The sequence below is a fragment of the Pan paniscus genome, chromosome 1 (assembly GCF_029289425.2).
Source record: "Pan paniscus chromosome 1, NHGRI_mPanPan1-v2.0_pri, whole genome shotgun sequence".
In the NCBI taxonomy this organism is placed as follows: Eukaryota; Metazoa; Chordata; class Mammalia; order Primates; family Hominidae; genus Pan; species Pan paniscus.
This window is the reverse complement of record NC_073249.2, coordinates 102,460,158-102,477,321: the sequence shown is the minus strand read 5'-3', so window position 1 is coordinate 102,477,321 and position 17,164 is coordinate 102,460,158. Positions and strand designations below refer to the sequence as shown.

Genomic DNA, 17,164 nt, shown 5'->3' with positions numbered 1-17,164 from the left:
TGAGATAGAGTCTCTCTCTGTCGCCAGGCTGGAGTGCAGTGGCGCTATCTCAGCTCACTGCAACCTCCGCCTCCTGGGTTCAAGCAATTTTCGTGCCTCAGCCTTCCGAGTAGCTGGGACTACAGGCACCCGCCACCACGCCCAGCTAATTTTTGTATTTTTAGTAGAGATGGGGTTTCACCATGTTGGCCAGGATGGTCTCAATCTCTTGACCTCGTGATCCGCCTGCCTCGGCCTCCCAAAGTGCTGGGATTACAGGCATGAGTCACCGCGCCCGGCAATGTTTTGTTATGTTTGCGGTTTACTCAGTTTCTTGAAACTGTAGCTCTTTAGCCAGATTTGGGAAGTTTTCAGCTATTATTTATTTAAGTACTTTTTCAGCCCTATCCTCCTTCACCTGTTTTTATTGGACAACATTGAACAAATGTTAGATCTTTTGTGGTAGTCCTGAAGGTCCCGGAGGGTCATTTGTTTTCAGTCTGCTTTCTCTCTCTTCTGATTGTAATCTCTCTATAACTTCTATTCTGTAGAGTTCACTGATTCTTTCCTCACTTCCTTCCATTCTGCTGTTGATCCCATCAACAGCATCAGTAGCCTTTTATTTTGGTTATATTATTTTTCAGTTTTTAAAATTTCCCTTTGGTCTTTATATCTTTTATTTCTTTGCTGAAATTTCTGTTTCTTACCTGAGGTTTCCTGTTTTTTTCAGTTGTTCAAGTGCATTCATAACTACTTGTTGAAGCATTTTATCATTACTGCTTTAAGGTCTTTGTCAGATAATTCTACCGTCTGTGTCATCTGGGTGTTGGCACCTATTGATTGTCTTTTTTCGTTCAGTTTGAAATCTTCCCAGTTCTTGATATAATGAATGATTTTTATAAGAATTGGAGCCAGGCATTTTTTAAAAATCATGTTTAAACCTCCTGTTTGACTGTCTTTGTCTGATGCTGCTCTGGCAGGGGAAGAGGGTCTGCTGCCTTGTTAGTGCCAGGTGGGGATAGAAGTCCAGGCTCCCCCTTCAGCCTCTGTCCACATCTGGGGATTGGGAAGGGGCTCCTCCATCCTGCTGGGTGAGGGTGGGAGTTGTGGCTCCCTCCTGAGTCTCTACTGATCCTGCAGGGGAAAGCTAAGGGGTAGGGCCTCGTTATTGGTTGGTGGGGATAAAAATCCCAGCTCCCTACTTGGCCTTCTCTTATACCATCCTGGCTGGGGTGCTGGGGCACTCGTTGTAGCTGTAGGTAGAAGTCTATGCTTTCCACTTAGCCTTTGCTGGTGGGACCACAGGTTTATTCCTGTGGTGTTTACTAGAATAGAGCAGTTATTATATAAAAGTTTCCTGTCTTGCTAGGCTGCCATTTTCTAGCAGGAGCAGGCTTGTGAGGGTTGGGGGTGGTATGGTTTGGCTGTGTCCCCAACCACATCTCACCCTGAATTGTAATAATCTCCACGTGTCAAGGGTGGTGCCAGGTGGAGATAATTGAATCATGGTGTCAGTTCCCCCGTATTATTCTCGTGGTAGTGAATAAATCTCACAAGATCTGATGGTTTTATAAATGGGAGTTCCCTGCACAAGCTCTCTTGCCTGCTGCCATGTAAGATGTGACTTTGCCCCTCATTTGCCTTCCACCATGATTGTGAGGCTTCTCCATCCATGTGGAATTGTGAGTCAATTAAACCTCTTTCCTTTATAAATTACCCAATCTCAGGTATTATTAGCAGCATGAGAAGAGACTAATATTGGGAGGTGTTCTTATTTGTTTTGGTTTTGGTCTACATCAGTTGGTGTTTCCAGTTGGCTGATTTCTTGAGCTGTCAGACTGGGATATATAAAGCAGAAATAAATTCCAGGGAACTTACTACCCTGCCTTCCGCAGGCCCAAGGTCCCTAGCCAGTCTGCTTCTTCACTACACCTTTCAGATTTTTATGCTTGTTTTCTGTAGCATGTCTAGGGTTTTTATTTGTACTTAGCAAGAGGAATAAGGGAAAGTAAGTATACTCCCATCAGAAACAGAAATCTCTGAATTTTCTGATTATAAAATGGGGATAATACCTACTCCATAGAATCATTAAAAGCATTAAATGAGATACTGTAATTTATTTATTTATTTATTTTTATTATTATTTTTTTGAGACAGTCTCGCTCTGTTGCCAAGGCTGTAGTGCAGTGGCGCGATCTCGGCTTACTACAACCTCCGCCTCCCGGGTTCAAGCAATTCCCCCTGCCTCAGCCTCCCAAGTAGCTAGGATTACAGGTGCCCGCCACTACACCCAGCTAATTTTTGTATTATTTATTAGAGACAGGTTTTCACCATGTTGGCCAGGCTGGTCTTGATCTCCTGACCTCAGGTGATCTGCCTGCCTCAGCCTCCCAAAGTGCTGGGATTACAGGCATGAGATACTGTAATTTATGTAAAGTGTTTACTACTACTCTGGTATTTGTAAGTGCCTAAGAAAAATAACTTATATTTTAAATTTTGTACAATTATGTATTTTGAAGATTTTTTTAAAGGTATAAGTTAAACCAGATAGTTATGTTTTTGCTAATAGTTCTTATATAAAGTATGTTTAAGGTCTTTCACCTTCCCAAGATATGGCTATTCTTTGAAATTGGATTTTTTTCACCAAGGGAAAGAGAAGAGAGAGTAAGTTCCGTATTAATTTCACACGTTTTCTGCCATCCCTGTACACAGTTAAATACCCTTTGTGAAACATCATTTCCATTCTTAAAAACAGCGCTTCTGTGTTGAAGCATTATTCAGTGTAGTCCTAAGTTTTTTCCTTTAGCATTGATGGCATATTTAAATGGGTGCAATTAAACAAGCAGACACATGTACAATCCATGTGTTGTTGCTCTTTGTTAAGTTTCATCAGTAATGCCTCATTTCCCAGAATGGACACTGGTGTGAGTCTCAGGCAGTATAGAGGCCAGATCCCAAGTTGACTTTCTCATTTATCAAGTGAATCAGGTAACAATGACAGGCTACTTTGGGGCTTTGAATATAAAGGTGAATAAGTCTGCTCAAAAAGTAGTTTGGAAGTCAGCAGATGTTTAGATATCCATAACTCCTCAGCAAAAGATACGTCCAGTGAGGTTTAGGATTATGTGAATTTAGGCTGTGTTCCTCATTCAAACTCTTAGAACATTGCCTGTGCATGTACTGAAATGTCTGCTCTTCGGATTTGCTGTATTTTTTGTTTCTAGGGATTCACCTACGCTCTTACCAGCTGGAGGGAGTAAACTGGCTCGCCCAGCGCTTCCATTGTCAGAATGGCTGTATCCTGGGAGATGAGATGGGCCTGGGGAAGACCTGCCAGGTGTGTTACTATGCGACGAGTACTGCTCACCGCCACTGCGATACTTCCTTATAACTCATTCTGGAGCTGAGAGCTCTGGAGCTAAAACAAAGCTCAGTTTCACAAATGTCCCTGGGATCCAGGCTAACTGGCTCTTGCACCGGGAAAGGGCCTTCCCTGTAGTCTTCTCTGCCTCAGTCATTGCAGTTGCCCTACTGACTTTATTCAGGGCCAGCAAATGCTACTTGTCCTTTCTTTGGATGTTCACATAGCTCTGCTTTAAGCTCTCTAAAAAGATATCACCTCCAAATTTGTTTTGCTAAAATTTTGTTTAGACTTTTTGCATCTATGTTCATGAAAGACATTGGTCTGTAATTTTCTTGTAGTGTCATTATCTAATTTTAGTATTGGGGTAAAGCTGGCCTTGTAGAATGAGTTGAGAAGTATGCCCTTCTCTTCCATTTTCTGGAAGAGTTTATGTAGAATTGCTGTTAATTTCTTCCTTAAATTCTTGCTAGAATTTACTAGTAACTCCACACTTGTTTTGTAGACACATCTGGTTTATAGTAATAAAAGATAAACTTTCTCTAAATTGCATCCTCAGGGAAAGCTAGACTGAATGGTTTTAATTCAATAAGCCACTTATTAAAGAATGGTTCCTGGCACAGCTTGGGCTGAGAAGCCATAGATAATTTAAAAAGAAAATTATTTCTGTTATAAAAACTAACTACCACCCTGTAATCAAGCACTCTAACCATAACCATGAGTTGCAATGCGTGTTTTGCATGATTGAACTTTTGTTTTTGAGACAGGGTCTTGCTCTGTCACCCAGGCTGGAATGCAGTGGCATGATCTTGGCTCACTGCAACCTCTGCCTCCCAGGCTCAAGGAATCCTCAGTCTCCTGAGTAGCTGGGACTACAGGCACATGCCACCATGCACAGCTTATTTTTAAATTTTTTTGTAGAGATGAGGTCTATGTTGCCCAGGCTGGCCTTGAACTTATGGGCTCAAGTGATCCTCCTGCCTTGGCCTCCCAAAGTGCTGGGATTACAGGCGTGAGCCACTGCACCCAGCCCATGGTTGAAATTATAGTGCATATATAGTTTGTATTTTGTTAATCTAACAGTGTCACTGTAATTTTTTACTTCGTTATATTCTTCATAGTCATTATCAACATTGCATAATATTCCATCAAGAGAATTTATAATTTACTTAAATGTTCTACAGACGAGAAATGGTGATTCCTCCCCTTTTTGTGCTGTTTAATCTTGATAGGAACATCTTTGTGCTTGTAGCTTTCTCAGGATTTTGAATTATATCCTTAGGACAGATTTTTCTCAGAAATAGCTCAGCATTTGAAGATGGAGTCTCTTGACACATTTTTGTTTTAAAACAGGTTATTTTCTCTGTATATTACAGCAACATTCAAGTCATAAGTGTGTACTAGAATCTTCTGAAGTATGCCCATTTGCCTTTACCAATATTTCCATTTTATACCCTTCCTTAAGCTTAGGATCGTGTATTGTCTGTTTTCCCCGTTAGAATGTGTCCTCCTGGAGGGCTGGGCGTTTTGTCGGTTCTGTTCACTGTTGTATAACTGGAGCATAAGACAGTGCCTGGCAAATAGAAGACACCCTGTAAATACATATGGAAGAAAGGAAGACAGTAGGGGAAGGTGGGAGGAAGTGAGGGAGGAAGGAAAGCATCCTCCCTCGCTCGGGAAAGCCTGGCAGGCAGCAGAGGGCCACCATGCGATTGGCCGTTTTTACAGTCATATCTTGGCACTTCTTGCTTAATGTTTTCAGAGTATCGCAGATCTTGGCCATCAGTTGGATTTTCATTGATTTCTATTGTCTTTCCTGACTTTTTCTTTACAGTAGAGGTTCAATTACCTAAACATTGAGCCTCATTGCTTGTTAACTACTGAAGTAATTGAGTTCCATAAATTTCCATGCAAGTATATTGAGGCTTACATGATTTCGCTCTACGAATGGATTACTCCCCTGATATGCGGAAGTTTGTACAATATTTCTTTGTAAAACAAGTCTTATACAAGAGTGTGTGTTCCCTACAGGGTTGTGGGAACTTCATGGTTGTTTCTCATGGGGAAATGTGATCAAAACTGCCTTTCTTTTTCTGTGTTCCAGACTATTGCTCTCTTCATTTATTTGGCAGGAAGATTAAATGATGAAGGGCCATTTCTGATTCTTTGTCCCTTGTCTGTTTTGAGCAACTGGAAAGAAGAAATGCAGAGGTACAGAGTAGATGTAGCTGAAATTTTATTGTTTATCTTGATTAAGATTTTTTTTCTGGATGATGTATAAAATATGATAAAACAACCTATTGTCGTAATTAGTAAGTTTATTCCAGAAAACTTTGAGCTGATAGAGTGTAGGTAGACACTGAGGATATAATAGGGGAAGAGTAATATTATTACTATTTGGCAATTTAAAGGTCAGCAATCGTTTATAGTAAGTATTGATGAACTTAGTAGAAGCCATTGTTTTTTGTTTGTTTGTTTTGAGACAGAGTTTTGCTCTTGTTGCCCAGGCTGAAGTGCAATGGCACGATCTTGGCTCACCACAACTTCCGCCTCCCAGGTTCAAGTGATTCTCCTGCCTCAGCCTCCCAAGTAGCTGAGATTACAGGCGTGCGTCACCACACCTGGCTAATTTTGTATTTTTAGTAGAGACCGGGTTTCTCCATGTTGGTCAGGCTGGTCTCAAACTCCCGACCTCATGTGATCTGCCCGCCTTAGCTTCCCAAAGTGCTGGGATTACAGGTGTGAGCCACTGCGCCCGGCCTATTTTTCATAGTGATGTAGGAAGTAACTCATGTGGAAGAGATCGTTTTATTTTTAGAGTCAGCACAAGACCTTTTTAGATCTGATCCCTCTACCTGTTCACATAGGAACTCGCTCTGAGGTTCAACCATTTTTTTAGATAAGATTCAGAGCCCCAAGACTCTGGTTGTAGGACCTCATGAGTTCTGTACATTGCAATCCTCCCATGAAATGTAATTTTCCAGATATGCACATCCTGTCACATGGATCTAGTATTTATGTTTATCTACTTCTTTTCTTGGATTCAGATTTGCTCCAGGTCTTTCCTGTGTAACATATGCAGGCGACAAGGAGGAAAGAGCCTGCCTTCAGCAAGACCTGAAACAGGAGTCACGTTTTCATGTGCTACTGACTACCTATGAGGTATTCATTCGTTTCTCTATAGCGAGAACTCCTAACCTGTGACCTTAGAAGTTGTAGAGTCTGCTGAAATTATATTTAAGTTTTGTTGAGAGCACACACTTTTCTGGGCAGGGAGTCTACCTTCATCAGATTCTCAAAAGAGGGCTGTAACCAAAAGAAGTGAAGGATCATTGTGCTTCAAATTAGTTCGATCTTTTCCTTTCTTGGTGGATCAAGGGGGAAGGCTTCTCAAGGAAGTGGCACTTGAGCTGCCTCTTGGTTGATGAACAGAAGTCAGGCAGGCAGGCAGGCAGGGGAAAGGGTTTTGTGGACTGAGGAATCACGTCTGTTACTGGAGGATAGGAATGGAAGACAGCTCCGGCCTTATTTTAAATCCTTGTTTTTCAGTCTAAGACAGTGTGTGCCACTGACCTTCCACTTAATCAGGCTTTTCTCTTTGTTTTTAAGATGGCACTACTTAGAAATTATTCTCAGAACTTTTTTTACTTAGTGAACAAATGAGACTTAGATAAATCCTATAGTTTAAGAGAGTTCACAGAAAACTAGCTTATCAATATCAGAGTTTATCAATGCCAGCCTTTATAACGTGTCTTCCTAATTTTTCAGATTTGCTTGAAAGATGCATCATTTCTAAAATCGTGAGTAGGTTGTACTATTTAAGAACTTGGGTTGAATATATTGTGAATGTCATGTCTTTCCTTCACGTTTTAGTACTTTGCCTCTCCTGGCATGTCTGGTATGTCTTCCATGAGTTCTGTTTATGGGTAGGCGGCATGGTGGGAGTCCTGTGTTTACAGTCCTCTACTCATTAGCTGTGTGTCCTTGGGTTCGTTATTTAATCTCCATGAACTTCAGCTTCTTCATCTGTAAAATGAGGATAATTGTTTCTTACCTCAAATAGCTGTTACGAAAATTAAATGAGATTAAATATACTTTGTATGGTTAATAGATATTAGGCTCTTTACATGCAACTTGCATAGACCCCTTTCAGTACTACCATTTGGAGAGTTTGCTGTAATACAGAAGGAGAACCATTTGAGCTGTTTGCTGGAAATAACCTAAAATAGCAATCAGTGCCGTCGAATTAACTTTTTAGAAAGGGAGTTTTAAGTGTACCTCTAATTAGTTAACCTCATATTGGCCCATGAAATCAGAAACTCAGCAATACCACCTAATAATGGGAATGATAGGATCATGTCAAGATAACAGTTACAATGCAGATTAAATAAGGGCTAGAGTTTAGGTAAGAAAGATATGTTGACAGGGTTTCCTTCTCTATAACCTCTGTAGTTATTACATGGTTAGGTGGATATTCTGTATTTTAATATTCAAAAATCTTTGTTTTCAAAGTATTTTATCAATATTTTAAATGTTATTTCTTATCCAGGTTCCTGTGAGTTGGATTTCTATTTTCATGTTATTTTGAAATACTAGAGGCCAGGTCATAGATTTCATGACTTCTATCTAGTATTTCATTTAAGTGAGCATATTATCTTATTTTTCTTAAGATATACATTCCCTCTCTTTTTATTATTAATATTCAACTTAATATTTGTTGAAAGTCAGTCACTGGAAAGACATTGTTCTGAGAGTTATTGGCAATATCAGGAAAGTAAATCATAGAGCTTCCCTAAGAAGACAAACTCCAGTGGAGGGATGAGAAGTGTATAGATATCCATAATACATAGCAATATATGGGAAGTCTCAAAAGATAATAAAATTGGGACATAAATGTTGCTGGGTACTTTACATAAATTATCCCATTTAATCTTCATGAAAACCCCACGAGGCAGCTATTATCATCCATTTTACGGGTGAGGAAAGTAAGAGATTTGGTAACCCATCCAAGGTTACATTGCTGATGATAAATAGCAAAGCAGACATTTAAACCCAGCATTTGGTGCTGTGGAGCCTCTTTTTAAGAGAACTTTTCAAAATAGCTAGTTGTACTGGAGTTTTACATTATTCAGCAGAAATAGAATCTTTCTATTTCAGATCATCGGTTTTCAGTGCATTTTCAGGTAGATTTAAAAACCTAAGTAACAGAGGGACATTTATAATGCTGTCCTGTAGTATGAATCCCAACAACATAGATACATTCTTTCAATATATTTGGAAGGTTATATTGCTTATTGCTGTATTGTACATTCTGAGAATAGCAGGGAAGTGTAATATCATCTCTGCCCTAAAGAGATTTATTATGGAGAGTTAAGGCTGTGCATGTTACAAATATGAAAAATTTGAAATGTTTTGGACAATAGACTTGTAAAACTCTTTGGATCAAGAGGATTAGAAGTTACCTCATCCAACTTTCCATTCAGTGCTGGATTTCCCCCATCTTTTCCTCTTCAGGGGACATCATTTAGAGTATCCTTTGATAAGTGATTTGACCCACTTCCTTTCATGAGCCAAAATCCACCTCTCTGTAGCCTGTTTCACTGAACAAGCATTTTTTGGACACCTAAATGTCTAGTTCTTCACAAGGGAATAGGACCTAATCTGTTTTGAAAGCTAATTCAAACAGAGCCAGGCACCATCCTAGAGAAACTTCCATACCTTATCTCATGACCACTGTGCAACTTCAACTGGACCTTTGTTTCTTGTCATCCTTAAATGCATCCTCTGCTCATGCCACCCAACCTTCTCCTTCGACTTCCTGCACTCTCTTTGGACCCTCAGTCCTCCCTCTACTCGCTTCTCTCAGTAGGTGAATGGTAATGTCATAGGGACCTCTGTTCCTCTTCCTGTCCTCTGGAGTTTCTCTGTAGCCTCAGGAAGAGGGCCTCCTCCTTGTAAGGTGAACCTCTGCTCAAGATCTTTCTCTAATTTTGGAGGAATTTTCCTTTCCATACCTACTATTTTTCCAGTGTTCTGTTTTACCTGTATATACATTTAGTTTTTTAAATATGAAAATAATGTAATGGGATTCCAGAATGTTTATAATCAAAATAAAAAGTTAAACATCTTATAATTTTCACTTTATTATCTTTTGCATGGCTTTCACATTTGTAAAAGAGGATACATGATATTTATATCTTTTTTATTATTCTATAGGCCTTTTAAATTGCAACATAATCATATTTATGATTTAAAATGCCATGTAGTGTTTTACTACCTATTATTGGACATTTAGGTTATTTTCAATTTTTTGCTGTTTTAAATAATACAACTTGAAACATTCCCTCATATATCTTTTTCTGTATTTTGAATTTTTCTTAAATAGCTTCTCAGTAGTATTTGTCAAAGTATTTGCTTTTATGACTGAAACTTCTTGAGAAATTGCTGATGTGACACAGTATGCTACAAAATGTGCTCTGGCAACAGCCACTAATGACTTCCATGTCAACAAATTCAGTGGATATATCTTCCTGGACATCTCTGTGAGATTTGACTCTGCTCACCACTTACCCATTTTAAAGTCACACTTCTTAAGTTCCTACAACACCACTGTCTCCTGATTTTTTTCTTCTGTTTGAACATCAGCTCTGTCTTTATGACCTTCACCAAGTCACCTAACCTTTCTGAGCTTTAGTGTCTTTATTAGTAAAATGAGCACAATTGTCTGCTTGCTATACTCTTTTAGACTAAATAACACATAAAGCCCTGAGGTTAGTGTCTGGCACAAAGTAGGAGATCATAAATGTTTCCTTTTCCTTTCTGTCTCTGGCTTCTTCCTTTCTGCATAGGTCTTTCCCATTTTGTTAAAAAAAAAAAATCCCTTGGTTTTACTACCTTATCCAGATATTGTATTATGCACATGTAGCCTCTCAGATAGGAAGGTAATTTGGTGGCATTTGTAATAGAAGGGGCTTACTGTTAAGTCTTTTTAATAACAGTCACAGTTTTGTAGTAAGACTTTTGATTGTGAAATATGTGTTTAAATTACACAAAACTGAAAGCTTGGGTTTTCTCTCACAGATTCCCTTGGAGTGTTCTTGTTGTGGATGAAGCTCACAGGTTGAAAAACCAAAGCTCCCTGCTGCATAAGACCTTGTCAGAGGTAAACTTACAGTGTAGCCTTAGTTTTTATATAACCCCTTCTTTTTAAATAGACATTATATTTTAGAGTAATTTTAGATTCACAACAAAATTGAACAGAAACTACAGATGTTTCCCATGCATATGTCCCCACACATGTACAGCTGTCCCCTGTCCCCACACTTGTACAGCTTCACCCATTATCAACATACTCCACCAGAGTGGCACAGTTGTTGCAACTGATGAACCTACGTTGATACATCGCTATCACCCAAAGTCCATAGTTTACATTCGGGTTCACTCTTGGTGGTGTGCATTCTGTAGGTTTGGACAAATGTACAATACCATGATATCTACTGTTATAGTATCATACAGAGTAGTTTCACTGCCCTAAAAATCCTCTGTGCTCCACATATTCATCTTTTCTTCGTAACTCCCTTTAAAAAATACTAGTTTAGGCCTATATAGAGTCAATTAAATTGAAACCTTTTTTCGAGTTCGATTTCTGCAGGGCTAAATGAACATTTTATGGAAGACAGAAGAAGTACTAAATATGGCCTAACTTCTTTCTTTTATATTGGAGATAGGTTTACTAATATCTGGTGAATAAGAACCCTACCCCAATAGAATGCATTTTATTTCAGATGTTTCAACTCTCTTTTGATTATCTTCAAAGGGACAATTTCTCTTAAAAAATCTTATTATAATTCTTCTTTGTGCAGTAGTAGATATATCAGACATGTTGTACCCTTCCCCCCAATTTACCTGTTGAAAAAATTTGATAGTTCACCTGGGTTCATGAAGAGACGAATTACATGCTATTGAATATTACCTCCAGTTTGTCTTGTCTTTGTCCTACTTTTGAGCATAATACACTTGCTTTCATTCCTTTCTCTGGATCTCTTGCATCATTCTGGCAAAGTAGATGAGAAATACCATTGTACCCTAGATTGGCCCTTTTTTCCGAGGAGTCAGTGCGATGTGAAATACCCTTTTTATTGACCTGGTAAAGATTTATTCATTGATGAGACCACATATGTTAATTTCTGTGATGATAATTGAAGTTTGGTCCTTGTCCTATAATAAACCAATTAATAAATTTAGAGGTCACTTGGAGGAAAGTCTTAGATATGAATTCTATTTTTACTGGTCTAAAAGTTGCAGTTTTTAGAGTCTTAATGTAGATACGATCACTGTGTATTATTAGCCCAGTCTCAAAGGTCGCTGTCCCCTGGCGGGGCCCCCTCTATCCCTGGTGTCCTTTGCTTTCTTTGTAGGGACTTTTAACAGTATCTCCTTCTGAGAGCTTGTCTTGGTCTGTTTTTCACAGACTGGGTAATTCATATGAGCAGAAATTTATTTATCACCGTTCTAGAGGCTGGGAAGTCCAAGATCAAGGTGCCAGCATTTGGCAAGAGCCTTCTTAACTGCATCCTCACATGACAGAAGGTGGACGGGCAAGAGGGAGCAGAAGAGCAAGCTATCCAAATGCTGCATGACACTTTTTTTTTTATATATATAAAGGCTTTAATCTTATTCACGAGGGAAAAGTTCTTATGAACTAACCACCTCTTAAAGGCGCTACCTCTTAATAATATTACATTGACAACACCTGAATTTTGAAGGAAACACATTCAATCCATAGCAGTTGTCATATCCTGGCATCTAACCTTATGAAAGATGGCTTCATAAACTACTGTGCCAGTTTACTAATTTAAAACGGGAGGAGAGAAGCAGGCATAGTAAAAGAACCTGGATTTGGAGTGGGAAAGCTAAGTTCTGTTGCTGGCCCCAGAGCCTTTTCTTGCTATTCATAAGGAAACTAAGGCTCAGAGGGATTAAGTGAAGAAATGGTTCTGGGTCATCTAAGCATTCCTTTTTAGATGAAGCTTGGGTTGCAGATAACTAGTTGGAAAGAAAATACATGTATTTATTGGGCTGAGATGGGGAGGGGGATACTGCCGTTTTTTATTTCCCCCTAATATTGTTTTCAGTTTATAAAAGTTGGAAGCAACCAGCCGGGTACAGTGGCTCACGCCTGTAATCCCAGCACTTTGGGAGGCCGAGATGGGTGGATCACGAGGTCAGGAGATCGAGACCATCCTGGCTAATACGGTGAAACCCCGTCTCTACTAAAAAATTCAAAAAATTAGCTGGGCGTGGTGGTGGGCGCCTGTAGTCCCAGCTACTTGGGAGGCTGAGGCAGGAGAATGGCATAAACCTGAGAGGTGGAGCTGGCAGTGAGCCGAGATTGCGCCACTGCACTCCAGCCTGGGCGACAGAGCGAGACTCTGTCTCAAAAAAAAAAAAAAATAGTTGGAAGCAACCTAAATGTAAAATATAGGGAATTGGTTGTACAATTTATGCGACATTCATACAGTGCATTTGCAAAAGGTAAGGCTACCAAGAACAATTATGTAGAAGAATATTTAATACCATGGAAAATGTTTGCAAAGTATTTTATACACACACAAAAAAGCTTACAAAATACTATTTACAAACAGAGATGGTCTCTGAATCTTTACCCAGTTATAAATTTTGATCCCAAAATGGACCTAACTGAATCAAAATGTTAATTTGTGTCATAGGGTAAGTTACCTGTAGCGACTAGCAGCCTTGGTTTCCTTTGTGACCTCACAGCCTTCATTCACCTCAGCTCTTTACTTGGTGAACACATATTGTAAGAATGTGAATTGATGATTGGAAACATTACTTTTGACAAGTTCCCATACTTGAAATACTACAAAAACATCAACTAACAAGCAGAACAACCATGAATGGGTAGACATTGATTAGACATTTAAAAAGAAACAAATAAAAAAGGGAGATGGCAAAAAAAAAATTGTTTACATCTGTTTTCATTGATTGTGTTATTCATTTATCATTTTTTGTATTATAAAAGCAGTGTCTTCCTATGGCCCCCCCTCCAAATCAAAATATAGAAAGACAAGAAGAAAAGGAAAACATCCCAGTAATCTTACTCCTACATTAACACTTTAATGGTTTAATGGTGTATGTGCTGCCATAATCTTTGCTGTGTGTATACACCCAAAAAGTAATGTATATATGCATATATATTATTTAAAAAGTCAAAATGTATATTATTTTAAATATCAAAATATTGTGTATATACGTGTATACATACACGTTTGTAAATGTGTATATACATATGTATGTATGTGCATAGATACACTTACATACATACATATGTATATATACGTTTACATACTATGTTTTGACATTTAAAACAGGCTGTAATTACAGGCTCACACCTGTAATCCTAGCACTTTGGGAGGCCGAGGCAGGAAGATCACTTGAACCCAGGAGTTCAAAAGCAGCCTGGGCAACATAGTGAGACCTTGTCTCTATAAGAAAATTTAAGAAATTAGCTGAATGTGGTGGTGAGTGTGTGTAGCTCCAGCTACTGGGGCGGCTGAAGTGGGAAGATCACTTGAACCGGGAGGAGGAGGTTACAGTGAGCCGAGATCATGCCACTGTACTCCAGCGTGGGTGACAGAGCAAGACCCTGTCTCAAAAAAAAAAAAAAAAAAAAAAAAAGATATACATACACAAGATGTCAAGATATGGCTTCCTCATTTTGATGTATTGTTTAATTCTACTGGTGTAAGTTCTTGTGAATGTCAGTTTAGAGAATATCTTTTGCTTGACCTAATATCTTTTCTTCTTTTTCCTGACCTTCTACTTCATGTCTCTCTTACTCTTGGTGTTCTTCTCTGTTGTTCAAAATTTAAGGACATTTTTTTTCCATTTGAGATTCTCTGTGATCTCCAGAGACACCAGAACCTTCCTAACCTTCTACTTCATGTCTCTCTTACTCTTGGTGTTCTTCTCTGTTGTTCGAAATTTAAGGACATTTTTTTTTCCATTTGAGATTCTCTGTGATCACCAGAAACATCCAGAAATCTTGACATCTTGCATCTTGGTGTTCTTCTTTGTTGTTGAAAATTTAAGGAAATTTTTTTTCCATTTAAGATTCTCTGTGGTGCTGTGTCCAGAAACATCCAGAAATCTTGACATCTTGCATCTGATGCACCATTAAATTTTATAAAAGGAAAGTCTCCTATTATAAATCTTGCTTATTGCTTGCAGTGGGGCCTGATGCTGTAGGGTTGGATTCTCAAACTGCATGAGCATGTGCATTGTGTCTCAGATACCTCAGTAGACTCCCCGACACAGGCAGTAACACATAGTTTGAATCCCCATCTAAATTCAGTAATAACAGCCATATTAAATTCTCATGCAATACTTCAGAGTTCACAAAGTGTTACTACATCCTTATATAACAGTGTTTTCTTCACAGGATTATTATCCCCTTCTTATAGTTGAAACTGAAGAGGTATTATTTCATCTGCATCAAACAGCTAGTTTGCAGCTTCAACCTGAGCCATCTGATTTCATGTCCCCTCAGTCATTCCATTAAATCATGCCTCTCTCTGTGTGGGTAAAGGTTGTGATGGGTAACTCAGCCTTGCATTCCAGTGTTATGGAATTTTTATTTTATTTATTTATGTATTTGAGTTCTCAGTAGTCTTCAGTCTCCTGTTGACCGGAACTCCCATCCAGAACAGCCTCCAAGAGCTCTACTCCCTCCTCAGTTTTGTGGAGCCTGATCTCTTTTCCAAGGAAGAGGTGGGAGATTTTATTCAACGCTACCAGGATATTGAGAAAGAATCTGAGTCAGGCAAGTTCCTTTCCTGCAAATCATCCCCAAGAAGCCTTGGCACAGAAACCATCCTCATGCATAATGGTTATAGGTAGAAAAGAAGGAGAATTGATGACCAGAGGACACCTTCCAGGGAGACAGAGCCGCTGATATTAGGGAGATGTTAGGTCACACATGTTGTTCCCAGTTGTCTGCTGTTCATGCCTCTCTTAATTGTTTGCTATGTGATTCTGCAGTAGGGCTTCTTTAGTTCATTTTTGGAAGAAATAGAAGGTGCCTGCTGATTTGCAGACTTTTTTTTCCAACTTGTAATTTCTATAAAGGCTTTGTTAACTTTATAAGTCACTTCCCGAGGGAGAAAAGAATGTGGGTGCTGTAGTCCCAAACTACTGTTCAGCATACTACAGCACTGGTATTTCTTTTAATGCTGCACCAAAACCAGAATTCTGGGATGGGAACCCTTCCTCATTCATACAGCCAAGAGTTGTAGTCTTCTGTTCTTGTATCTTTGCCCCTCTGTGTTGTAGGATTATCCATCTATCCCTGTGATATGATCCTGGGATGATTTTTCAAAACAGGTAGGAGGTATGCCAACTAGTGAGTTTGTATGTGTTGGGTAAGTATGAGTTTGAGGGGGCTTCTCATAGCAAAAATCTCCAGACCATAGACTGAAGATTACCTGGCGAACCTGCTCTGATTACTCCCATGTTTTGGGTGACCTGACAAAATATAAGACTTCTAGTCAAATGCATGAGATACTTGTATTACATGGGACACACTTGTGTTAAAAAGTTGTTCATTATTTATTTGAAATTCAAGTTTAACTGGGCATCTGTATTTCCATTTGTGTATCTGGCAATCCTACAGGTAGTATAATTCTAATTTAGAATAATTTTTGAAATTCAAGACATCTGGGGAAAGAACGGATTTTAAGTCAAAGAGCCAAATTTGAATGCTGGCCACATTCACATCCAGCTGTGTGACTTTGGATAAGTTGCCTAATTTCTGAGCCTCACTTAACTTAGCTATAAAAATGGGGACAGTATTCCTCACTTGAAATTTCTAAGCTGTTATGCTGATCAATGAGATTAAACGCAAAAATATTCTGGAAACAAAACAGCTTTGTGCAAATGAGATAAGTTATTTGAGTGTTCCTCGTTCTTGGGCTAAGAACAAGTCATGATTCCAGAAAAAAGATGATCCCAATGAAGAAAGAAATACTGTAAAAAAATGACCATACTGGCCTAGAATGCAAAATAAGCGTGAAATAAGAAACAAAAATAAATTTCTTTAAGTTCTCTAGGGTTCATTGCCTTGGTTCTACTTTTGTCCCACACTTCTTGTATTTTTTTTCCTTATGTAGCAAGTGAACTGCACAAACTCTTGCAGCCATTTCTGCTGAGGCGAGTGAAAGCTGAGGTAGCTACAGAGCTTCCCAAGAAGACAGAAGTAGTGATATACCATGGCATGTCAGCATTGCAGAAGAAATACTACAAGGCCATTTTGATGAAAGACCTAGGTAATCAGAGGGCACTTGTCCATTTAGAAACTAAATGAGGATGTGATTTCAGGTAGTAAAATATTTTATAATCACACTCATTTGTATGATCCCAAGAATATGGGATGGAATTTTGTATTCTGAATAATTCTGGTCGGCTACAGTGGGACTGTGGCAGAGCATCTTAAAGGTAACAGCCTTGGTTGTTGCAGTTGTGAAATTTCCTTTTCTCCCCTCACTCAGTTTTTCTTAGTGCCTGTAATTAAGCAAACACTTCCAGGTGTCCCAGTCATGTCTTTCATCCTCCCACCCTGTCAGATACGGTAGTCCACCCTCATTCACAGTTTTGCTTTCCAGGGTTTCAGTTCTGCACTGAACTGCAGTCTGAAAATATTAAATGAAGATTCCAAAAATAATTCATAAATTTTAAATCAAACTCTGTTGTTAGTAGCATGATGAAATCTCACTGTGTTCCACCCAGGACATGAATGCTCCTTTTGTT

General features: G+C 38.9%; 1 protein-coding gene across 6 annotated transcripts in view; it reads left to right on the top strand.

Moving 5' to 3' along the window:
- CHD1L (chromodomain helicase DNA binding protein 1 like) overlaps positions 1–17,164 on the top strand; it is a 124,856-nt gene that overhangs the window by 78,503 nt on the left and 29,189 nt on the right. For 4 of the 6 annotated variants that reach the window (XR_004671953.2, XM_034961768.3, XM_008961382.6 and 1 more), the window contains 7 exons: positions 3,204–3,316; positions 5,445–5,551; positions 6,388–6,502; positions 7,109–7,140; positions 10,421–10,502; positions 15,020–15,182; positions 16,528–16,683. Coding sequence is in view for 5 of the 6 variants with exons in the window: in XM_008961382.6 (XP_008959630.2) it covers positions 3,204–3,316; positions 5,445–5,551; positions 6,388–6,502; positions 7,109–7,140; positions 10,421–10,502; positions 15,020–15,182; positions 16,528–16,683 (768 nt within the window). In the remaining variant the exon portion in view is untranslated. The remainder of the gene's footprint in view (positions 1–3,203; positions 3,317–5,444; positions 5,552–6,387; positions 6,503–7,108; positions 7,141–10,420; positions 10,503–15,019; positions 15,183–16,527; positions 16,684–17,164) is intronic. The other 2 variants (XM_034961879.3, XM_034961967.3) reach the window with 2 other exon arrangements.